This window comes from Bombus pascuorum, chromosome 2, assembly GCF_905332965.1.
Source record: "Bombus pascuorum chromosome 2, iyBomPasc1.1, whole genome shotgun sequence".
NCBI classification, from domain to species: Eukaryota; Metazoa; Arthropoda; class Insecta; order Hymenoptera; family Apidae; genus Bombus; species Bombus pascuorum.
The window spans coordinates 9715640-9740196 of record NC_083489.1 but is presented as its reverse complement, the minus strand read 5'-3'; the positions used below and the strand labels follow the sequence as shown (position 1 = coordinate 9740196).

Genomic DNA, 24557 nt, shown 5'->3' with positions numbered 1-24557 from the left:
AATAGCTAGAAAATACGATACTCGGCGAGCATTGACGAATAAGTATCGAGGAATCAAGTTGTAAATATAAAAGCTCATTTGCCAGTAATCTTTCAAACGTATTGCACTCGGGCAAGGTGGACCCGAGGCGATCGAAAGGCGCCCCTTTCACGAATGAACGTACGAGCCTCGTGGGCATTGAATTTCAACGGGTGCAATACAGTTTATGCGACAGCACGAATTAATTCCCCTGGCAGAAGGTTTAATTCCGATCGACAGCTGTGTCAGCGATCTGCCGGCTCTCTCGCGCGTAATTACTCTTAACCACTCTAATTTACGTCTGGTAATGACGCGGTTAATGATCGTAATCTTTCTCCCTCGTTCGAGGCGACTTATTTGGACGTACCGCTTGAGGCTGCAACAACTTTCATGGACGTTGTTGCAGTTTTCAATTTCAAAAACACCACCATTCTCACTCGAGATTAACCAATCGCATCGCGATGATTGATATCGCCAAATAGCAAAAGAAGAATTTGCCAGTTAGGCAAATCCAATTCCCATACGTTTTGAAATTGACGTATATTCATCATTTTGTTGCCCGTTGTTTATTTTAGCAGAGTGACTGAGATTTCTTTACGTTACTTCGCGAATGAACAATATTTAAACCAAAACTTAAGAAAAGCAAGTTTAAACTAAAACTAAACTTAGTGTAGATCGTTTCAAGTAGAATATTCTAATCGAAGCGAGCAAACTTAAACGATGAGAATATTTCGCTTGTACAGTTGTAACAGTTACAATTTTCTCTTCCCTTTCTTTTTTCCATCCCTCTCCTTTTTATTCTAGGATTCTAGCTATCGATGTAAAAATGAATACCAGTAGTGTCCACCGGAACGATCACCTCCGTCGAAGGGGAGGTGCGCGGTGGCGTAAGGCGTAAGCAACGCGATCGGTAGATTCACTTGGCAGGAATGCAGCAAGCGAATTTGCATTCTATGCATTGCGTAAATGCTTATAGAGTGTAGCTCCCGTAACTTGCAGCTACCTCAAACCCCCTTAAACCGTGCAATTAACACGACGAACCAACGCGGCGACCCCAAGCATCCCTGCAATTCTTGGCACGAAATTCTGGAAAAATGAGCGACTCCCTTTGTTTCCCGACGCGCATTTACAACGAAACGTATGTACAGAATGTTTAAGATGAAAAATGAACCCTTGTGCCACAAGTAGACGCTAGAGGTGTAAGTATAAGTGTCTCCATTCCTGTTAACGTATTATAATCACGCGTCAAGTGTTTGTTTCATAATAGAAAAAGTGATTTATGCGATGATTAAATCGTACAATATGTTAACTCGAGATACCACACGAATTATATTGGCATTCAGCCAAAACATCGACGAGCATTTTGCGAGAAATTTTTCTTCCGGGAAGTGGCGCGTGGAGATGGGTGCCAATGCTCGATGACGTTTAGTACCGTTGTTCGCGGCGATTCTTCGTCGCGAGGAACAACGATGAAATCTCCGAGAAATGCGAAACATCGCTGGAATCCGCGTGCCACCCTGACAGCCGAAGCCACGAGCCGCTGAGTCGCGAGCTGTCGGTCCACCGGGTACATGGGACAACTATGCACGTGCATCGCGACACCGAGGGAGAGCTGTCCCGTTCCGTTTCGTTCAGGGTATCGTTCGCCAGCCTGTCCACCTCCGCCTCGTCCATCCGCTCGTTAACGTCCATCTTCGCGGTGGAGCCGCATACGCACCGCGTTCTGACTTCCGATGACCTCCCGCGATATTTCATCGACTATACCTCGAGGGCGTGGTTTCTCGAGAACACAAAATCGATTATCCCGTTTCACGATATTTCCTTCCTGATATTTATATTTCTACTGGTAATTTTGCTTCGTCGCTCAAACTTTAAATTCACCGCTAAATAATTGGAGAATCGTCGAAAGGAAGAGGTTGCTTAGACTCACTTCGTGATAATGTTGGACAAGTTCGTTTATTTCGAAGCTCCGCGTGCCTTCGACGGGTCGTAACTCTTACCTTTGTTACGATTCTCGACGGCGGCGCGCGACTTAATTAAGAGGAGCAAACACAAATATGCGGCTCTGGCTTTCTCATCGAGCACCTACCGGGCGAAGATGAAACGCGATACCGAATTAGAAACAACTGTGCCCATATAACGATACAAGAAACGTTGGCTCAGTATTTGGCGCTGTGTATTTTGGCACTTGCATCTAGTAGCCGTTTTGGTCGTTACCATTTGTCTTCTGTGGACCATGATACCTTCAGGACCGTCCCAGTTCCCCGTTTTCTGTATATCTTTTTCCATTTCGTTGATCCATCGCCTATCCACTCGATTATTTATAGCGACCCTCGTTCAATTTTACGCAAACAATTACGACATACAAATGATTTTATAGCATCTATACACAGTTAAATACTGGTCGATCTTTTAGATTAAAATCAAACACGATAGAACGTTTTCTTGATACAATTTAGAATACATCAAAAATGTTTCGCAATTCAGTGCACGAAGCTTACAGGAGAAACTAAAATTCGTATGTCTCCAGCATCACGTGACATGGAATTCCAAGCACCGAGATAATTTTTTGGCCGAATTTCCTAGTCGAAAGGCAGACGTCGAAGAATGCGTTGGCGCGCGCGTAGAATGACCGATCCGCGAATTTCTCGGCCACCAGGAGAAATATGCAATCGCGCGCATAGTTACGCGCGTTCCACGCGTGATTGTCAGGATCGATAGCGAGGATACGATCGGGAATGTTCATTAGGCGATAGGATTATCGGAAATTTTTTTCTGGCCAACATCTTACGCCTTAATTGCTATCCTTTCGCGACCATAAATTTCAGCGCACGGACATGGAGGCCGTTGTTGATCGGTTAATAAGTGAGAACTTGTTCGCTTAAGGATTCACGCGTAGCGAGATAAACGTAAGAAGTCATTACGTAAAGCTAATGATGATTTTGTAATGGGACTACCAAAACCAGTCGGTCTTCATCCTTAACGTTTCATCCATCACAATATTCCATTCACGCGTACAGATCGTGCGACCGGATCTGTAATAACGTTATCGAGAAAAATTCCGCGCTGCTTTTTCCTAAACCATCCACCGGCGTCTTTAATAATTTTTCGATCGTTACCGTGCACATTTTATTTCGTTCGCGCTCCATTTTAGTTCAACCAAAATGATATTGAAATGAAAGGGTTCATCCAGCAAGAAGTCCTCGCTCTTCGAACAGAAACTGCTGAAGAGTACCTAATAGCTTGAGCGCAGCGTTGAAACGCGGCATGAGCAAGGAGTGGACATTATAAACGGTCGATTATTCGCAGTCGGATACGTCGAAGTCAGATATTCGCGGTGGATCGACGAAAAAACTGACCGCGAAGGATCCCCCTGGTGCGGCTATGTCTCGCGACCAATAAACCGAATGGGGTAGACATTTTTCTCCGGGATACAGACTGCTTTGAATTCAGATTGCGCGGCCATGCGGCCCGCGGTTTTGTTCCTCTTACGCCGGCAATTTATGCAATCTGACCCGCGCGTCCTCCGCGTATTTATAACCAGGGGCCCTTTGTGTGTTAATTTGTAGCCGGGCCCGCGATCCACGCCACGCTCGCTCGCTCTCTTCGTGCTCCTCGTCGACCTTTGATCTGCGAACCCAAGCGGCGAACGACCGCCGGCTCCGGATTCCCGAATCACGATCCACCGTGATCACCCCTTAATTAGCCGACCGCCAAATCGCCGCCGAATCGCAGCCGGACGCTGAACCCATTCGAAACTCGTGTACGTCCCATGGATGACGTCGCGATCGCTGATCTGTTCTCGTGACACGTGACTTAGTAATAACTGGCGCGAATGGATTTGTTTTTCGCCGAAAATTGTTATATACGAATATTTGGATGCTGGAAATTGCTTGTTTCCTTAGGTGGAAAAGAGGTGGAAGAGAGGTGAGAGGTGATACTCTATGTTTAGAACGTGAATTAGTCTCTGCAGGATTATTGGTTAAAGCAAGATATACAACTAGTTATTCACCTATATTTAAGCGAAGCAAGAACCGTAAAACGAAGTGACTACATGGGATGTTTATGTTGGGGCGATAAGGAAAACCATTGATTCGGTTAGATGTATACTTGTGTCGTAGCCAAATAAACTCCACGAAAGATTCAGCCCAAAACCTCTCGACTTTACGATCGCCATTATGCCTTTTAACTTATCACGCTCAACATCCCATTCTATACGAAAGAAACTCAAACTGACACTTGACCTGCTCGTAGCATTCGAGAATCGCCAGTTTCCAGCGAACTTTCCATGTAGCCGTACTTGAAACACAGGTAGCTGCCGACATGAAAAACGCCACTGCGCCGACAATACGGTACGCAAATCCCGTTACGCCTGGTATCCGGCTGGCGTGTCCGGGCCAGGAGCCACGTATCTCGAATATTCGTGTATCGAGCAGGATGATAACAAAATGAAAGTCGGAGTAATTTATGTAAGCACGCGTGGCGTGGCGCTCTTTAATTATCGAGCCCAAAATTAGCGTCGCGCGGAAGCACGTGAAAAATACACGCGTGCGGTGGTCCAATTAACCACTGGAAAGAAGAGATCCCTCTTTTCCATCTCTCCCCTGTGCTCACTTCTTTTTCTTTTTTTTTTTCCTCCGACCCCACCGAGTCACGCCATATGGAACAGCTTAAACGGCATGCGGAAAGAAAATATTGGCTACCGAGAAATGGCCACGCGGCCATCACCGATCGACTTTGATCATACGATTTTTATAGAACGAGCTGTTGCTTGCCAGTGAAATTCCGCGGCTGTTCCATGGAAATCTTCGCGATCTGAGGTAATCCCGATTTGTTTCCGTAAGAGTGCAACGATTCGATAAGATTAAAATGTGCTTGTGTTTTCGAGATGCTGCGAGATAAAGTACTACTCGAATAACTCGTTGAAATTGATATAAGCGTTTATGTTGTGACGAAGATTGGTTATTCGTAAGATGAAACGGGTTAATCGGATGTAGGAATCGATAGTTGAATGGTCGAGATAAACATCGAATTAAGGGAATCGAGCGAACGTACAAGATCGTGGAACAGATAACGTCGTGGAGAGAAGAAACGAATTGTTGAAAGACGCGTTGTTTTCTCTGTTACAGCGCTGAAGGTGAAGCTTACGCTGAGGCGACCCATCAATCAGCTGGTTGCGCAAGGCATCATGCCATGTAAGTAACTCCACCGTAATAAAAATTTTCGCCGACTTTTTGTCGAATCCACGAGGACTCGGCCTTACACGAAATTTACAAGTTTCCCATCGAATTGAATTTTACGAATAATTTCCAACGTCCGTAATTGAAAATTTGTACGGCGATGTTTTTCTGCTCTTCGAATGAAGCAACGAGGCCATAAAGATTTCAAGACCGTAGACGAGTGTTCTCGTCGAATGGCTCTCAAAGCAAAATCAATTAGGAGTTTAGAGAGCACGATAAAACTGGACAAAAACAGTAAAGTCAGAGAGTTCGTTGCCGATGGTATTTAGTGGCCAGTAAAAGCGAAGGAAAACGATTCCGTCCGGTCGAACAAATTTATTTGCCCGACTCGAGAGGGGGCTTCGAGTTAGATTTAACAAGTTCGTCAACGTGTCGCGTTTTTTCCCGCGATAACGGCCGATTAATCCACTTACAACTTAATTACCACGCGATTGCCCGTGATGGCTCGGCCAACCGCGTAAAAGGAAGTAACTGGGGCACCAACGACTTCCTAAAGTACCTTAAATTGACGTGCTCACATACAGTGATCAATTGCGCGCTAATATCGCGTGTGATCTTTCCTTCGGTTAGCTAGTAGTTGCCCCCTTCTTTCGAACTTTCCCTCTCTACGAGATAATTATTACCAGTTCCAAATTCAAAACAAAAAGTTGAAAATCATTGACATTAGATAATTCAAAGCAAATTCACGTGGTTATCCACGATCGCGTTATATCCTACCATAATCACATCGAATAATCTACTTTATCAATTGCACGATACAGTTCGAGTATTCGATAACGTATAATCTAACGACAAAGCGAGCCTATAATCGCGAAGTAATCTAATAATCCGACAATCTAGTAGAATCTGTTTATCGACGGAATTTAGCGACTACAGCCTAGATAATCCGACGAGGCAGTACGGCGCTTCGTATATTAAATTTACGTATAATTTGCTCGCACAAACCAAACTACCACTACACAGCAAACTTCACGCAGCGAAATACAGTCTGTTTATCGCAGACTGGTAGAAATACGACGTTCGATACCCTCCGTTCCGTCTGGCGTTCGCGCGAACCATCGTGTGCAATTTCGTTTCACGGGATGTACTCATTTACAGCTTGCAAGAGTCGAAGATATCGCGCATGGCAACGGGATAATGGTTTTTTCGGAGAAACGACTTGCAATTACGTTGTAGATCCGTTTACGTGACACGATTAATCTCGCGTTGCAAAAGCAGCTAATTTTACCGGATAAAGGATTCTAATTTTAACACGCGAGAAAGAATGCTGGAATCAGTTTAGATGAATCAAAGTTTCACGATCAACGAAGTAGGCTATCAAATCATTCATAGATTTCCTTACTTCGACTTCAATGGCGTTGCAAAAATATTTACACTGCACCAGCACCTACATTTACAATTCAGAAGAAGTATCTTTACATCCGAGTGAAACACGCACGAACGTCGAACAATGACGGACTGAACGGTCCATGCAGCTGCTCGTATCATCGTGTATTCACACGGAAGCGGTTGCATAATCGGCGAAATTTTCCGGACGCGTTCGCTTATTATATTATACAATGCGCCCACGCGCGATCCTCGCCAATGAACCAGCCGCTAAGAAACAACACAAAGCTGCGACTCGCTGCGAGAATCACGGAATCTAAATCGAGCGTTTCGCAAGCCACGCACTCGAGATCGTGGAAATGGCAGCGAATAATTTCCTGTATTCTCGTCGGTCGACGTAAACCGCAAAAATTGAATTCTACCCCGGCGAATCAAGACATTTAATAGATCGTACTAACAACGTTCTTGAGACTATCGTGGCAGCGCGATTAGGGCTGATTGCGATTGCGAGTCGCAATTATTTCGATCGCGAGTCGTAAATCCAAAATCTCGATTGCCCATTCCCCTCGTAACAACGACTGGCGCCTGTTGCGTGCAATCGTAAATGATTTAGAGTTGCCGATTGCCTTTGCGCTTCTCATCGTCTGCGTGATGAGACTCTGTCGATGCACGCGAACTATTTGAACGAAACGATGATTCTAGTAAAATACGATTTTTCTTTACGTTGCGTTAGACGTCGAATAGCTAACTTTGAATTACAATCTATAAAGTTCTATAATGAAGGATCTTTGATATTGAAAGGAACTTACGAAAGTGCAACTTTCGTCGATACAAAAAAGAAATAGGAGAAGGACGTGACGCGTTGTACAGTGTGTGCGCGCTTTCACCCAAACGAAGCGATTACATTTGCATGAAAATTGAGACACTTTCGAGGCCATTCACGAATCTCGACGTAATTGCGCTCGGATTTCGCGTAAATATCAGTGGGCCGGTCGCGAACACGAGAAACTCGAATATGAGGACGCGTCTTAGGCTCACGGATCTCGCATTCGATACGAATGTAATAAAGTCGCGCGACGACGAGAATTTATCGAATTTCTCGACGTAGATATCGTTTATTTCTATGGTCGTTCCCTCGACAAAGTAAAATCTCGAATCCCATGCACGTCCATCGGCTCGTAATTTACTCGCATCTAGATAGAAACTAGACAATTAGGTCACAGCTGGCTTGCGCGAATATATACGCGTGTATAGCCGATAGTACACCCGCGGCGGGTTTCGCTAACAAACACGCGTGGGTGAGACAAAAGCCGCGAGCCATTGCTCGGGGATGTTGGAAAGGCCTAATTGATTCGACTCGTTCGGTTAATTTTAGCATTTCCTACGCAGTCTCGGCTACGTTCGCCGCTCCCTGTCTTTGCACGCGCTTTCAGATTCGCGGCTCGCCAATTTTCCCGCAGCTAACGAGCTTCTCTTGTGCGTTACGCGGCCAATTCGTACACATAGCTAGAGCAACGATCGAACAAACGATCTCGGCGCCATTGAGTAGCCACGATTTTCACAGATGATTTACGAACGCTATAAAATCTTGCGTCCATCGATGGACAAACGTAACGAACGATTCGTGAGATTATCGCCAACGAAATTATAAACACAGTAGAAAATGAGGTAAACCGGAATTTATCGGACACGAACGAACCCGTTGGTAAGACAGTGGAGCAACGTGTTTCCATATTTTCATTGCCACATCGACGCACCGTAGGTGGCATGTACCTTTTATTTCACGTAATGATACGACAGTCGTGTGCGCGTCGCTCATCCGGAAATAGTGGAGCGATGCTCACGTAGAGTGTAGAGAAAACGGTCCGAGGATCATTTATCCGGGAACTTAATGGCGTGCAGGAATGCGACGAGGCGTTTGACGTTGACACCAAAATGGCGCCACGAGGCCAGTCCTTTGAGGGCCATCGTGCCGGAAATTGATGCGTGCAGCATGCGTCGGAGGACACCCTAAAAGCTTCGAAAGTGCTTTTTCATTCGGCCGGTTCTTTTATTAGATCGCGCCCTTCGTTGCGGAGCACGGCTTCGCTTCTTTCGCTCCTCTCCGCTATCGACGCGCTCGAAGAAAACTCGATGAAAGTATAGTCGCATTCCACCGAGCGTGATTTAAATGTCTCCAGCGGAAGATAAAATCTTCCGAGCGTATGTCGCGGCTGAGATTTTAGTTCTACCACGAGGGAATGACAGTCGAGTTTTTTAACCAGCTGGAAATAGTGACTTCCTCCGTGAGGCAAGGTTACTTGTCTAAAATTACTCTTCGATCGAAACGCTGCTTCCGATAAAACGTAGTTCGTTGTTTAAAATACTCAAACGATAGAATGGTAAACAAATACGTGGAGAACGCGAGATTTCTAAATATGTATTTTCATCCGAGGAACATTGATTTCGGCGTCGAAACGCGCACTATTTTCAACGCGTCGGAAACGGTACCTGCGAAGATAAACTCTCGAGATCGCGTACCTTTATCGAGATCCTCATACCGGCACGTCTAGGATATATTTAGTCGGTGTTATCGTCGAACAAATTCGACACGCGTGGTAAACTCCGAATAGATTTCTCGAAAACTAACGATTATCGATCGGTGTTCCCACAGCTCTGAAGACACCACCGGCGTTTCACGAACAACGGAAGCAATTGGAACGGGCGAAAACCGGTGACCTGCTGAAGGCGAAGATCCAGCAGAGACCAGGTCGGGAGGAGCTGGTTAGACAGCATATCCTCGAAGATGTGGGTCACGTGGATCCGAGCCTGGCCGAAAGGCAACGGATGCTGAAGAAGGCCAGGTTAGCCGACCAGCTCAACGACCAACTCAGTCATCGACCTGGACCGCTTGAGCTCATCCAGAAGAACATTCTCCACACGGAGGAACCTATTGAGAGGGCGGTTAAAGGTGAGCGCATGCATCAACTCGATCTGTCTTCCGCGATCTTGATCGATAACCTTCGGACGTTTGTAAAAAGAGCATCGTTAACGCGTCTTTTGTGTCACGTAAACGCAGCTTGTTTCCTTATATTTTGCTTAAACTTATCCCTTTGCTTGTTATCGTTTTCCACCAGAGGGTCACATTTCCTTCAAGGCCACCTGCGAAGGCCAAGTAACCAAGCCTCAGCATCCAGACCATTACATCACCTTCGAGGATGACTCTCAGAGTTCGGAAGGTGCACCGTCGCCCCAGCTGGAATCTCGGTCGGACGTTCTGGAAACAGCGGCTGCCTCGGCTGGTATAGTGACCGTTTCCCTTAGTATTCCAACGACTGGCGGTGCCGTGGTGGTCTCGTCCACGTCGCCGGTGTTTCAACAAGCGTCGAACGAGTCGACGATACAAACGTTCGCAGAGCTGTGCAATACGGTGGTGGGTTCGCAGCAGCAACAGCAGCAGCAGCAATCCCAGCAGCAGGCGCAACACAATCAACAGCATGCTTCTACGCAGGTGAGCGGCTCGAGAATCGCGTAAATCCCGGTCCTCGACGGAAGGTTGATTTATCGGTCGATGTAGATGGACGATAACGGCGTCCCGAAAGAAAGACATTTCGAGACAATAAGCGGGGAACGTCGGTAGCGATGGAAAAAGCATCGAAACACACCGCAAAAATAGATTTACGTCGGACGTTAAGAGCTGCTCATAAATTGGCAGCGTACCGATGTAAGCTGATTAATCGGGGATTCCACAGTGAAAAAAGCAACGATCTCTGTTAACAGGCGAGTCAGACAAACGGTCCATCGACGACCCTCCTTCCACTGGCGCCGGCGCCGAGTCCGATGTCCTTGGGCTCGACCACGTCCAGCCTGAGTCCCCTTTCCAATATCTCGATAGCGTCGCCACCGGCACCACCGCCGGCCGCCATCACCCCCAGGCCGCAACCAAGCCCCATAGCCGCTTCTACGTGTCAGAGGAGCGACGCGCCCGGCAAGGATAAGAACAGGAAGAAGTCGAAGACCAAAAGCCAACCCAAGACTCGTACCATCAAGTTCCATGAGTACAAAGTAAGTCGCTTTGATTACTTCTATCGTCTCTTTGAATGCCCCTATGTTGTCTTTTACTCGCGGTACCGATCCACTCACGCTTTTCATTGTGTTTCGCTAGATATATGTACACGACCGAGATAGTTCTTGGCAATTATCGATCTTCCTATTGAGTATTATGCGTGTATTATAAATCGATGATACGCGAGCGATGTAACGGTAGAACGTACATAAAAGAGAAGAACAGAAATCGATGAAGCGTTTACTACTTTCACTCTTGATTCTGTTTATATTTCTCGGTAGTGGGCGTGAACGCACGGCTCTCATGCCAGCAAGGTGCAAATATATTACTTAAACGTTAAACCTGGCCGTACGAAAGTAAAAACTCGCGTAACGTTTTATGACTCGCCTCGTACAAAGCGTGGTGTTACGTTGCCGCTAAAATTCGGGAACATTTTCGATTCACCGTGGCCCCGTAAACGTAAAGCGAAATCGACCTGTATCCGCTAACGATATTTGGAAAGATAAGAGAAAGAAGAAAAAAGAAGACGAAATAATTCGAAGTTAAAAAAACTGCGTGAAATAGAAAAAAGATTCGCGCAGGAAACGAAACAGAGATAGGAGACAAGGAGGCAGAGACAAAGAGGAAACAAAAGAAACAAGAAGCTCGAAAAGGAAAAAAAACGACAAACGGGAGAAAAGAAAGCAGACGAGAATGGCGAATGGCCGAAGAAAAAAGAAGTAAGAGCGAGCAGAAGAGAAGGGGTAAAAGCAAAGTAAAAAGGGATACGGACCGCCGGTAAATCTCGGCTCCCGTAGCCCGCGAGGGAGCAATCTCTTTCTCTCTCTCTCTCTCTCTCTCTCCCCCTCTCCCTCTCTCTCTTTCTATTTGGCAAAGAGAAAAGAACGAAACGCAGAAGGAGATCGTATCGGGTGATTAACTCTCGCGATCTCTTGAAGGGCCTGGGGCCCGAGGCCCACCTCGTTAGCTCTGAGTAATTCGAGCGCTAATTGCACCTAAGAGCGAGGAAGCCAAGGAGCGGTGAAGAAGCGGTTCCAAGGGGGTCCAGGCAGTTTGGAGCTGGGAGAGAGAGAAAGAGGGATCCAGGGTCCAGCCGAGTTCGCGATAGGTGCCAAAGGCCCAGGCCACGCTCCTGAAACATTCGGGATATGGCGTGGTCGGTGTGAAAGCGAACCGGGAATGGGCGTGCAAATGAGGGCGCAGAAAACATCTTGATGTATCATTTATCACTCGCGCCTTGGCTTCTCCCACGTTGCTGATCCTCCTTGGACCGCTAACTTGATTTTTGCGTTAGCCTTTTCGTTCACGCGTTTCCCCGACGAATACTATGTAGGGATTTTCGACGAAGACTTTTAAAGACAAAGACGATCAAAACGTGGAAAAAGAATCGCGACTGGCAACATCTGTTATCTGTTTTGCGCCGTGAAGAAGAGTATACGGATGTTTGTAGAGTGGAACGATGATTTTGCGATTAAGCAATTAGAGATGATCTAGGAGTGGAGGATACCGAGCCCCTTTTAATTCGTCGGTGGTCATTAATATCGACTGACATTGAACGGTGATTGTTCCCAGGGCCCGCCAAACGCTCAAAAGACCTCAGTGTCGTCTACAACTTCCGGCCTCGGGTCGGCACCGCCTGGCGAGACCAGCTACGAGCTACTCCTTCAGCAGCAACAGCTATTTCTCCAGTGGCAGCTCGAATGGCAGCATAAGGTACGCTTGCCTCGACGAAAGCGATCGCCGACCAAATAGAAATATTATAAAGCGTCCACTTTCTTCGTCTGTTAGCAACAGGCGAGCGAACGGGCGAATCCAGCCGGATATGTCTCGTTAACGCCGTACTTTCACCCCGACAATTTGCATGGCAATTACGTTATTACGTCTAAATTTATAATCGAAAATTGGGCTCAAGTTACGAGACGGCGGGGTTACCCAATTCGAACGTTCGTTTTATGTAATTATCGTGTACCCGGATCCGAAGCTCGCAGTCCGCTCGGACGTTACATAATTCGGTTGTTCTGTTGTTTAGTACCCTCAGATCATTCTACCGGCAGCGCAAAAGCCGCCACTGTCTTTGAACAGCAGCGGTGCCAGCGATGCTGGAAGCATCAGCGGAAGCAGCGTGAACGCGCCGAGTCCTGCACCCTCGAATTCCTCGAACAACCCCTCGGAACAACCGCCCTTAAGGCCTTTAGGCAAGCTGGAGGACATGAAAGGTAAGTGTCCTAAGCTCGGTTCGGGACGGATAGCGAAAGAAAGTGGTTAATTATATCGCTGAGAATAAACTGTACTTATGAAAAAAAAAAAAAAAAGAAAAAAAACAAAGCACAGACAGTACCAGTGATTGATTGACCGAAATAAATGTAACCCTTTCAGTGAGTGATCTCAAAGTAGAGTTGAAACGTCGAAACTTGCCGGTATCTGGCTCGAAGCCACAGCTGATCGAGAGATTAAAGCCGTTCACGGAATCGTCTAGCGGTAACTCGACGTCTAGCTCAAATGGACCGCACGTGACGCACATGGGCCACATATTGATGGACACCCCGGGGCCAGTCACATCCGACGAGTCGAGTTCCCATGCCAAAAGTCCTGGCTCAGCCGTCAAGGACGAACCTAACAGTCCTCGCACGGATTCGCCGCATGGTAGCGAACACGATGATCCGTCGAGTCCCCCAGGTATTTCAGCGCGTTCCTTATTACGTATATTTCCTCCAGATATAAAGTAGAAAATACGATATATACTTAAGCGAACGATAAAACTTTCGAAAAATGAATTTTTCGGAACGCAACACACGTCGGTGTTTTCACGATGTAGTCCGTGTTTCAGGAGACGACATAATCAAAGAGCAAAGGAAACGGATAGAAGAGTTGCAACGTGAATTATACAAGTCTCAACAACAACTTCAGCAGATCCGTCAAACTCAACCGTCTACAGTTCACGCTGAGAAGCTGGTGTTGCAGCAACACATCCAGAACAAGATGCAACAACAGCAACTGGCGTTACATTTGCAGCAGTTGCAGCACCTACAGCAACAACAGCAGCAACAACAACAACAACAGCAGAATCAACAACAGTCTCAGCAGCAGACGCAACAGCAACACGCTACGTTCCAGCAATTGAACGCGAAAGCCAGCCTCGCTGCGTTCTTGCAGGCGCAGCCAAATAATACTGCTGCCATTCTGGACTCTTCGACTCTGACTGCGATTAATAATAAAAAGAATCAGACCAAGAACAGTGCCACCGTGCAAATACCCGCAGCGATAGTTTTCAACCTGCCCAAGCCAACGAAATTAAATGGCTCGCTGCTGAGCGCTTTGATGGCGCAGGCGCAGGCTCAGCAACAGCAACAACAAACTGTTACTGCCGAAGATGGAAAACCACCGCCTCCTCAGTACGACGAAGCCGCAAAACTTTTAAAGGTAAAGACGTCTGCTTGTTTTGATATATTTGATTTGTAGTAGAAAGAAAGGGAAGAGAAAATACTATATTCGTGTTCAAATAGAACTTCAACGATTCTATTCCACAATTCTATTCCACTCAGGTTAAAATCGAACCGGTTCAGAAGAGTCACATCAAGAGTCAAGTCATGGACGATGTGTTGGAAATCCTGATCAAGAATGGCGAATTACCACCGAGCGCCGCACAGGACCCAGCCACACCAACGACACCAAACAGACAGCTCCAACAAAATTTGGTGTTCACGGCACCAGCGGACAGTCAGACTCATTCGTTGGTTTTCACCGCTGCTAGTCCAATCAGTCCGATCAGTCCGATTGCCATGGAGGTTTCCCAGAGTGATTGCGTGAGTTCACCGGCGCCGGCGCCACCGCCACCGCCTCCTTTGCCTTTGGCAACCTTCTCTATCCAGCTGCCAACCGCGTTACAACAGTTACAGCAGCAGGAAGAGATCTCGTCGTTCAACACAGACCTGTTAACCTCGGAGGGTGACCTGGACGCCGCGATGCTGCTCAGCCCGCAGTCCGCTCAGCAAGCATCGCCTGACCCTCAGCCTCCTCAAGAAGTAACGTCTTCGGATAACGCGAATTTAGACCTCAAGGTATATTCGATTACAAAGCGAGGATTTTCTTCGTCTTCGAAGTCAATGGAAAATATATCGTATCAATTTTTCATTTCAGGAACTCGAGTTGGACCTCGAAACTCTAGACACGATGGATTTCAGTCAATTGGATTGCGACTTAGGAGTAAAAATGGAAGCACCCCAAGAGTTGATGGACATCGGCGACATGCCCATGGACATGGACGATCCAGACTGGCTGGATTCCCTGATGCCTCAGTCTCCTCCGACTGCATCCACGGTGTCGAATCATCAACCAGCCCCACCGACAAGTTTGTCGAGTGGTACAGACATTTACGACCCGTTGCTAGCTAGTAGTCAAGACCCGTTTGATCTCTTCAACATGGAGGACTCCGACTTCAAGATGTCTTCCGATCTGTCACTAACTTGGGACAAAGTTGACTTCGCAACCTAGCCCGAGATTTTTCCTCGGAGCTCGGCCTTGTGTACTTAATCCACGTATCAACGGGAAAACGAAAAGATCCAGCGAGGCACAGAAACAACTTAACAACCTGGCAAAGCCAAGTGCTACACTTGTTGTGATTAATCTGTGACTATTTTTGGTGCATTTTTATGAATCGTTTTGCAGTTGCTTGCCTCTGATACTGTTTTCTAGCGAGTTCGGCGTTGTGCAACTTCCCGTGGACATTCAAACTATTGTACTTACGCGTACAACTTACGCTTCTCGATATCGAGCGAAGAACTTTCTTACGAAAACTGAACTAGAAGTAACTAGCTATGTAATTTTCATGAAATCGCAATTCTAGGTGAGTAATTTAAACACGTGAAAAAAAAAAGGTGCATAATTGCGTGAGGATCGTAGCGTGAAAACGCAAGGGTGAGAACAAGACCGCGAAGCAATCATTTCTAAGGGGTTTTATAATAGAAGATAATTGTCATCAGTGCACGAATACTTTGGTCTTCCTCGGTCAGTATGAGAACCAATGCATAGTACCGTCGTTCTTTCGTTTCATCGGATCGGTCGCGCATTATCGCGTGGATCTTTTTCTATAATCATGGCTATTTGAGATTCGAATGATCGTCCGAACGGGACGAATGTAGAAAGCGAAGATGAGTTCGTAATGACGAATGCATCCTGCGATCGGAGATAAGACGACAACGACGATATCTTCAAAATTCTCCAAAGAATCTCCTTACGAACGTTTTTAGCTAGTTTTTACTATCCAGTCTACAGTCGTGTGTTGCTTGAGTTTTAATAACTGCGAATAGCATGTGTGTTAAACAGGAAAACGGGAAAGTGGCGTATATGTTTTTCTCGTATGCTTCTCCCTTCCAACCTCATTTCCTTCGAACTACATCCCTCCGAAACAGAACCTTATTCAATTATAACGGTATAATCGAAATACTTATTTATGAGAATAAGTATGTTGTAACGGTTATAAAACGATTGTATGTATATATATATGTATATACGCATAGATATACATATACATATGCATATATGTAAAATATAGTGTACGCTAAGTTCGAAAACACAGGTGCGTTCGGTAAGACAAAAAGGAAAAAGTAATTAAAAAAAAAAAAAAAAAAAAAAAAAAATGAAAGAAGAAGTAAAGAAAAGGAAAACCAGAAGAAGCAAGATCGACGGCTTTCCCGCACAGCTATATATAATTTTTCTAAGGCAGAGCATGTGATGTTAGAGATTACACATACATATTATAATCAATAATCGCATAGAAATTTTCAGAATGGGTGCAGACAAAAGGTATACCGATGTAAGGGTATCGTGCGGTTCTCCTGTTTCTTCGTTTCCCTTTACGAATCTTTTTTGTTGTTTTTGTGACATTCCATGTTTCCAAATGAGCAAGAGATCGAAGCTACGCGTACCACGAGCCACGCTTTTGTTCATGAATTTGTACAAGAGTTAAGAAGGATTCGTCTCAGAATTTTGATTGGCCGATCGAAGCTTCTAACCTAACTTTATACATCGCATTGTACCCAATTCGAAACGATAAACACAGCTATGTTTATGTAAAATTGGATTGTGTCAAGATATTGTTATATAGGTTATGTTTGTATCGTATGTGTTTCATGTTGTATTCTACTGAACGCAAAATAGAAAGGATCAGGGAAGAAGCCACGCGCCTTCCATTTCTCTGAGACGTTCTTTGCAGAACCAAGTGGCTTCGTACGCCGACGTAACGATAAAGGATCGCACTGCCTAAATCGGTAATAAGGAGCGAAAGTGTTGAATGCGTACAGTGTTACCTAGCGTGATTAATACGTGAAAATGTATGTGAGTGCGTCGAGACGGTATCAGCGTATGAGATCAGCGATGGTGCTAATTGAAACCCCACTTAAAGCTATCAGTTGTCCTCGAGTGGCCGCGATTGAATCACAAAGCAATCTTTTACAGTACGGTCCAATAAAATTTCGGTAATTCGGGATACTTTTGTTAAAGTAAAAAAGTATCTTAATTTCTTTACGATGTGTGAATTCAAATTCTAAAGACGAAGAGTGCTTTGTTGATTCGATTAGGCGTAGTCCCTTATTTTCACGATAGAAAGTGGCACTTTGGCAAGAAAATACATACCATCATCGTTCACCCCATATCGCACAAAGAAGCAGCAAAAAGCAACATTCCAAACGTTCTTCACATGCAATAGAGAAACATCGTATCAGCCCCGAGACACCATGCTCCTCGTAGAAACAATGAAGCAATCAGTCACGATGCACCCTCATTTTACGGTAGTTCCTTTGCAAAGCACTAATTCTCACTTAACGTGTTTCTCAATCAATGTAAACGACCCGGATCGTAAATACTTAAATATCGTAACGAAATTGGCGATCGAATGTAATTAGAAATACAAGCGGGTGAATAAAATAAGTATATTCGGAATAAAACTCGAGCGCAACACCTTTCGCGCGCCATAACCCACTCAATTTACAGTGCCCTCTCGTGTTTATGGTCAAAATCAATTCAGAATCCGTGCATTTAAATCGTACGTGGTCCCATTTATTTTGAATATCGAATATTAAAAATCGCTTTGTAACTACACTACTAATTTTGCATTTAAGCTCCATAGCGCGGGAAAATATGGGAAAAGAAGAATGTTTCCACGAAAATACAGAAGAGAACATGGTGCGTGATCGGGGTAGAAAATCGTGCCAAAAATCCCCTTGCCACCGCGTATCGCTTCGTCATTACAATTGTACCACCCGTTGCCATGACAATAAAAGTTTGTATCGTGTTGTAAAATATTGTATCATACGTAAATTAGAGTCATGAGTATGCCGACTTGTCATCTATGAAACGGGCTTGCTTGTACAAATATGTTTAGGATAAAACAATTGCGATATTTAATCGCACTTAAGTGATTACAAGCAAGCGGACGTCCAGCGCCATCGACCAACATATAGCGTACGATCCCTCATCTTTTTTGTTTCTTTTTTTTAACGTATTGCAGCAAATATCGTTGCTTAGCATTGTAATCCTGTAATTATTTCATTTTCTTCGAATCATGAATCATGAAATCTATCGATGATTGATTGATTGATTTGTCAGGCTGTGCGAATCTGATAGTCTGTCGTGAAACGCGTGAAAGTGTCTTTGTTTGTATAATCGAGCGTATGAGAATATTGTCGGATGAATATATGAACAACAACAAAAAAATAAGCGATTAGATGAAATTCTACGGGACGAGACTCGTCTGTATATAGAGTTTTTGTGAAATATACTTATAACATGCTACGTGCGGTTGTACTGAAAGTAACAAAAGATAATGTAATACGAACATGAACATGCGTACGCGCGGACACACACCTACATACAATCACACGAACATATTTTGTATGAGCATGCGAAAAAGAAAAAGGTATAAGTTTTGTTAAGTATCTATGAATTTATTGTAATGTACGTTTAAGTAACGATCACGTAATTATTGCTAGAGAGAGTGTTATTTATTTTTATTTGTTGCAAATTTATCGATTGCCTTCCATTTGAGTAAATAAATAAATTTAAAGTTATTATTAGGCTATTTATTCTTTTCCCGTCTCCATTTACTTAGGAAATTCTTTTACTTTTAAAAATGCACTCATTTAAATCCTTTTAGAAATTCAAATTTCAAAGACCGCCAGAAACTTGAACGCATGCGCATACGTATTATATGATTCGGAATAACGGAGCGTAGCTAAATGTCAAATTCAGTTGACGTTGTTTCGTATTCAGAAAGATCGGAAGTGGACAAGATTAATTAAATACAAAGGAAATGAGAATTGATAAACATGCTTAGTGCTAATTACGTGCATACTACGTCTTTCCAAACAGAATGCAAGCAATCTCTCTATAATTATCTACTTTTCGTACCTTATAACACATATCACATCACAAACATAACCTCTGAGATATTTATACGTTAATTTGTTTTAGTATAAAATTCGTAGAAATTGAAGTACTATTGATCAACAGTTAATCTTATTCCTTGCATTACCCCGGTAAGTGTAATATTACGATATGATTAAAACAATATTAAATTAATTTGGAGTTCTTTCTTATTTTTAGTACTTTATTACTATATTATTGCATTACGCTATTTATAACATGGACAAAGTGACGAAAATTTGTTTCACTGTGTGAGTATATATTTCAATAGAAATTACAATCTGCGAAAGGTGAAAATCAAGAAATAATAATGAAACGAACCCTAAAAGTTACAACAACCGATGCAATAGCTCCAAAGAGGCGCGATTGGGCAACAGGTTTGCTTGTCTCTATGGAAGATCCTCAGTATAAAGTAAAGGAAAACGATAAAGTTGTTGTCATCAAAGATAAATATCCAAAAGCCCAGTATCACTATTTAGTTATACCAAAAGCAGACATTCCATCTCTGTGGCACATAAAAAAAGAAAATGAAGATTTATTGTTCCACATGCATGGCGTTGCTGAAGATTTAACTCAAGAACATAAAGACTCAGAGTTCCTGTATGTATAGATATTGTTTTTATTCCACGTCAAAATTAAGTCGCTCTAATACCATGTAAACATATTATTTGATGCAGTATTGGATACCATGCTGTACCAAGCATGCACAGATTACATTTACACGTAATAAGTACAGATTTTAACAGTCCTTGTCTAAAGACCAAGTATCATTGGAATTCGTTTACGACTCCCTTCTTCTTACATTCAGCAGGTAAATGTATCTGTGTCTGTTTAATAAAAGAACAGACCTCATTTTTTATAAATTGCAGACATTTGCAACCAGTTACGCGAGAAAGGTGAACTGAAAAAATTGAAATCGGAAGAGAGCGCGCAACACTTGAATACTCCGCTAAAGTGTCACAAATGCCCAACCATTTCAAAGAATATGCCGGATTTAAAAAAGCATTTGTTGGCGCATTTGTCAAATTAATCAGAAAAATCTTTTCCTATGCCTGTTTTTACGTAAATAATCACCGCTACTGTAGCACGCAAAATACTTCGAAGAAAATAATCAATTATTCAAATAACTAGATATGCTTTTTATATGGTAATTCCTTGAGTTACAGGAAAATTCAGTAATAAATGTATTCTTATGCAATATTGATTAATGTTAATGGAAATTAAATACTTAAAGTTCCAATGTCATCAAGACATTTTTAGAGTGCCATATGATCTGAAGCATCTTGTAATTAGTTTATAATGTACAATAATTGTAGTGTAAATATACATTCTGTATATACTTACCAAGAATTTATTGATTCCTTTTAACTTAACATATAGGAATAAAACGGTAATTTTGAAACAGGATAGGAAAGGTTATGGTAATTAAATAACACATAGATATGCGATATTTCGGAAAATTTACTATAAATAAATTTGATGTTAATATTAATAGGTTGTATCACCTATAATATCAATTACATACTAACTATTTACAGAGTCTTCTTATCCAATGTGAAGTTTTTAATGTGTATAAGTAAACCGTTGTGTAGGTGTACGCGTGTAAGTGTACTTTAGTCTGCATACATTTAATAATACTGCAATTAATAGTTGAACCGTCCTTGTTACGCCGAAACGGTAGGCATTTGAATAATCGCAAGGCCTTGCTGTTATTGCTTGCGTAGTTTACATTAGTGTATTCGAATGTTTTCTTTTCTTAGATACACATATTCTTGCTTGATCTTTTTAAGTATTCGTTCTTCCCTCTCGCGAGCGTATAAATTAAATTAGCTAGATCTTTTGCGTCGAATGACACTCAACAAATACACTAGAAGTTTTCTTTAAGTTCAGTTAGAGCAAGTGAACTATAATAAAAAAGGAGGTAAGCGTCGCCCTTTGGGGTTAGGAATCTCAAGACCAGTTTCCAAAACCGACGGAAAACTATTTAATAAGCGACCATCCTTCCCCTTGACAGGAGCCAGCGCTTAGGAAAAATTTACGCATTTCCATCAGAAAGTTTGCAACGTCTACATAAAACGTAGAACCTACAAAGTTTACAACAATGGAAACGCCGGTGTCGCACTCCGTATCAACGACCCATGATTAAAACGATTCTCAGGGTTGATGACAGGATAGTGAACGCATTCTTTCTTCGGAAAGGAAGCAGTTGGTCGAGGCAACGAGGAACTATAATATCGGACTCGGCCGTGAAACAGCGTCGCCGCGTCGTCTTTGTTAAAGCAAAATTCGCATGCTTCTTAAATTTTGAGAATGTCCTCGACACGTGCTTCGTTTTGACAGAAAGACTGCGTGTGTTGGTGCTTCATTTTACCTAACGCTACCGAAACGCTATTCTGCGGAACGAAGAGTATGAGGATTGGGACGCGGAGGGGGCAGGGGTGTCAGCGGCAACAACTATCGAATAACTCCTCCTCGCGATCAATTCTCACTAGTTGAAGAGAAAGAAACGACAAGGGTGGACGATCGTCGAGCCCATGCGCCCCGTTTTAGCCCGCAAGCACCGTACGTGGCAAGCCAAAAGCGGTCATTTTGAAAAGCCACTGGGCACGAGGACAATGCTGATCCATAAATGAATCACCATTTTTTCGAGCACATTCACGCGGCGTCGCAGACACGACCACCGAACCACCCTCCGTCGAATACTTCTCCGAATACCCTGTTTAAGTCTTTCTAAATATCGCGAGGAGAACGTGGGGATTATCATGCGTTTATAATACAACGTGTAATGAAACGGCGCATTCAAGTCGTGGCAAAGGTAACGTCAACAAAGTATTAAACCTAAGCGCGTATTCGGCCTAAAATCTACAAACGAACGTTTATACACGATTTTCCTAACTACTATTCACAATTCATAAATATTTTATATAACTATACGCGTCTATGTGTGTATATATATATATATATATACCCTTTTTATATATATAATTATATATGTATATATAGAATATTTATGTATAGATAATATACAGCTGTATCGTACACAGTCCGGCCACGACTCGATAGCGCCACAAAGTCGAGGAATAGCGTTTCGGCAAGTCGACGCGATAAACGTGGCAGTATTATTTACAAAATACCTAAAATTACGCCTAAAGAGGATAGAGAGTAATAATATAAGTTACAGAACGTATTATAAGCACGTGCATGCGTATATACACGCGACGAGCACGCATCCGCACGCGTGTATCTACGTATGCAACAACGACGCTATGATAGGGATAGTAATAGGTATAGTAATAGTAATAGTAATAGTAATAGTAATAGCACTAATAATAATAGTCGCAGTGGTAGTAGCGGTAGTAGTACTAAGTCTGTATGTGAACGTCTACACGTAAACGAAGCGTGTGATCCTTACTAACGCGGAAACGTAAACTATAAAAAATAAATAAACGTAGGACGATTACGGCGAATAATAAATTAAGAAAAGATCGCGCATGAGAAGAAAAAAAATGAAAAAACAAAATCGTTCGATTAAATACGTCGACAGTTACGAGGGGAGAAAAATACTTATACGTTGGTAATACGATGAAATAATTAATTAATATTGTTAACTATAATCGTAGTAGAGTTACTAAATATTAGAAACTTATAATAGTAGTAAGAACGACAACGACGATAGCTTGAACGCAACGAGTGTAGTATGTGTTTGTGTTTGTGTGTGTGATTCTCGCAAATCTAAACGGGATACTACTTCTCTTAAAGCTATCCTTTTTAAGGGATTCTATTTCCTAACTACTTAATTTATAGTGTTCAAGTGCCAAGTCTTACGCGGGAAAAGAACAAAAAAAAACACTCTTCCCATTTCCACCGCTTCTCTTTGTACAACAAACGCTAATCTGCTCCTCTTCTTGCATCTTTTTCTTTTAAACTACTAAAGATTACTTCCAATTAAGACCTAAACAATGTTTTTCTAATTCCCGGCTATACACATTGTTCGATCGCGTCCGCGAGGGCCAGATCGGAGACGAAGATAATCGGACTAAGAAACGAACGTAAAAACGCCGTGGTTGGACAACGATTTTTGTACTTACAAATATATATATATATAGAACTATGTATAGAATTAGTATATGCTTTACGAAGCCTGCTCTTCGTGAAATCGCGCTAATATTTACAACGTACCGAGGAGGAAAAGGGGTAACGAACAACGAGAAGAATACTGTAATATGAAGAGAGCAAGGGACCCAACGGAATAACGCGCAACATTCCGCAAATCCCTTTCAGGCAACGTAAACTATTTATTAAAGCTGCAAAGCGGCAATGTTGTCCCCCACTGCATTTTTTTATCTTTTTTTTTTTGGTTAACTTCGACTATATAAATTGATGTCCTAGATTCGTAAAATCGACAGCGAACACAAAACTATCATACGAATCACACATTGTCACTCCGCCGTCGTTTTAACTTCTAAAAGAACTCGTCTGTATTTTTCTAAGTAATTTTGGCTATATTTGGAACAAAATTGCTACATGCTGCCACTGTTTTAAACGCAAATAATCGACATACGCCTGGCTTCCGTTTACGTTAGTATAACTCTTTTGTTCCTTTCTTCGTCAACCAGGTACTACTGTTTCTCGTCTGTTCTCCCAAAGAGTTACGAAGCGTCGATTTAACACGATAAAATTTTGATTGCGATGTCCCGATTACGTGTCACGAATTATAAATAACAAAATTCGCGCGGATGAACGACTTTATTTTCCTTTCCCCGTAATGAAAGTAGTGGGCAGCCAGGCGACCTCGATCACGAACGTTATGTCACAGGCAGCACTTAACATTGTGAATACACACAGCTAAAACCTTGGCTAAAAATTTCGCTATTCTTTGTGTGTTCACGTGCGAGGAACGTCGCGCAGCTTTTTCAAGGTTCCTCGAGTTCGATAATAAATAGCAAAATGTAACTAGTGAAAAAACCGGCAATTGCACGATTTCGATAACACTTTTTGCCTTTTGTATGTCTCTCCATTCCTCTGTATTTCAACAGAAGTCTACTATTATATAAACACTTTGTATTTTTATCTAGAAAATTTTCCTAATCTGTACACAGTGCTTTGAACGCGTTAGAAAAACGCTAACCTATACTAGAATGTACTTTTCCTAATGCCGAGTTACACGCTAACAAACGTTCTAAATAAACGCCCCCTCTGGCCATAAATTAATAATACATCGATGATCGCACCTCGCGGACATTGTTATTACCGTAATCGGTGAAACGTTCATTTGCTCTGTTCCATCCGAAACGATCTGTGTTCATCAGTCTTTTGTTTAAGCGGTGGACTCCTGCAGGCCGTAGTAATGGACTCGCATATTCTCGATCGCTCTACACCACTCCAATGCGAATCCTTCGGGATCTTCGAGATAGTACGTTCTGTTTGGCTGTAACATGTAACGACAGCAAATTATAGAAACGTCGTAACGAAAATGTCAGTGACAAAGGGAAAGGCGCGACGACGGAAGA

The 24557-nt window shown here is 43.1% G+C and overlaps 3 protein-coding genes across 18 annotated transcripts in view; 2 read left to right on the top strand and 1 right to left on the bottom strand.

Annotated features, from left to right (window-relative positions):
* LOC132916384 (myocardin-related transcription factor B-like) overlaps positions 1-18692 on the top strand; it is a 248310-nt gene extending 229618 nt beyond the window's left edge. For 3 of the 6 annotated variants that reach the window (XM_060976309.1, XM_060976311.1, XM_060976313.1), the window contains 10 exons: positions 5148-5213; positions 9238-9534; positions 9701-10074; positions 10344-10628; positions 12202-12342; positions 12659-12845; positions 13006-13305; positions 13445-14049; positions 14172-14687; positions 14767-18692. In XM_060976309.1, coding sequence (XP_060832292.1) covers positions 5148-5213; positions 9238-9534; positions 9701-10074; positions 10344-10628; positions 12202-12342; positions 12659-12845; positions 13006-13305; positions 13445-14049; positions 14172-14687; positions 14767-15120 — 3125 coding nt within the window. In that variant the 3' untranslated portion in view covers positions 15121-18692. The remainder of the gene's footprint in view (positions 1-5147; positions 5214-9237; positions 9535-9700; positions 10075-10343; positions 10629-12201; positions 12343-12658; positions 12846-13005; positions 13306-13444; positions 14050-14171; positions 14688-14766) is intronic. The other 3 variants (XM_060976310.1, XM_060976315.1, XM_060976312.1) reach the window with 2 other exon arrangements.
* A 150-nt stretch (positions 18693-18842) lies between these two features.
* On the top strand, positions 18843-20397 carry LOC132916403 (aprataxin). Of its 3 annotated transcripts, XM_060976377.1 has the most exons (5): positions 18843-19160; positions 19228-19298; positions 19377-19647; positions 19725-19858; positions 19917-20397. In XM_060976377.1, the coding sequence occupies exons 3-5, from the start codon at positions 19439-19441 to the stop codon at positions 20075-20077; spliced, it is 504 nt and encodes a 167-aa protein (XP_060832360.1). In that variant the 5' UTR covers positions 18843-19160; positions 19228-19298; positions 19377-19438; the 3' UTR covers positions 20078-20397. The 3 variants fall into 3 exon arrangements, with proteins under 3 accessions (XP_060832360.1, XP_060832359.1, XP_060832358.1); XM_060976376.1 differs by lacking the exon at positions 19228-19298 and having other exon boundaries at positions 19319-19647; XM_060976375.1 differs by having other exon boundaries at positions 19228-19647.
* A 91-nt stretch (positions 20398-20488) lies between these two features.
* Positions 20489-24557, bottom strand: part of LOC132916389 (3-phosphoinositide-dependent protein kinase 1) — a 408115-nt gene continuing 404046 nt past the window's right edge. For all 9 annotated transcript variants that reach the window (XM_060976328.1, XM_060976330.1, XM_060976329.1 and 6 more), the window contains one exon: positions 20489-24475. In XM_060976328.1, the coding sequence (XP_060832311.1) occupies positions 24365-24475 (111 nt within the window). In that variant the 3' untranslated portion in view covers positions 20489-24364. The remainder of the gene's footprint in view (positions 24476-24557) is intronic.

What these genes read in the sequence shown, in the direction of transcription:
- LOC132916403 (XM_060976376.1), top strand. Translation starts at nt 19,358, where the DNA reads ATGAAACGAACCCTAAAAGTTACAACAACCGATGCAATAGCTCCAAAG. An exon ending in CATAAAGACTCAGAGTTCCT is followed by an intron (nt 19,648 to 19,724) that starts GTATGTATAGAT and finishes TATTTGATGCAG; the next exon opens with TATTGGATACCATGCTGTAC. An exon ending in CTTCTTCTTACATTCAGCAG is followed by an intron (nt 19,859 to 19,916) that starts GTAAATGTATCT and finishes TATAAATTGCAG; the next exon opens with ACATTTGCAACCAGTTACGC.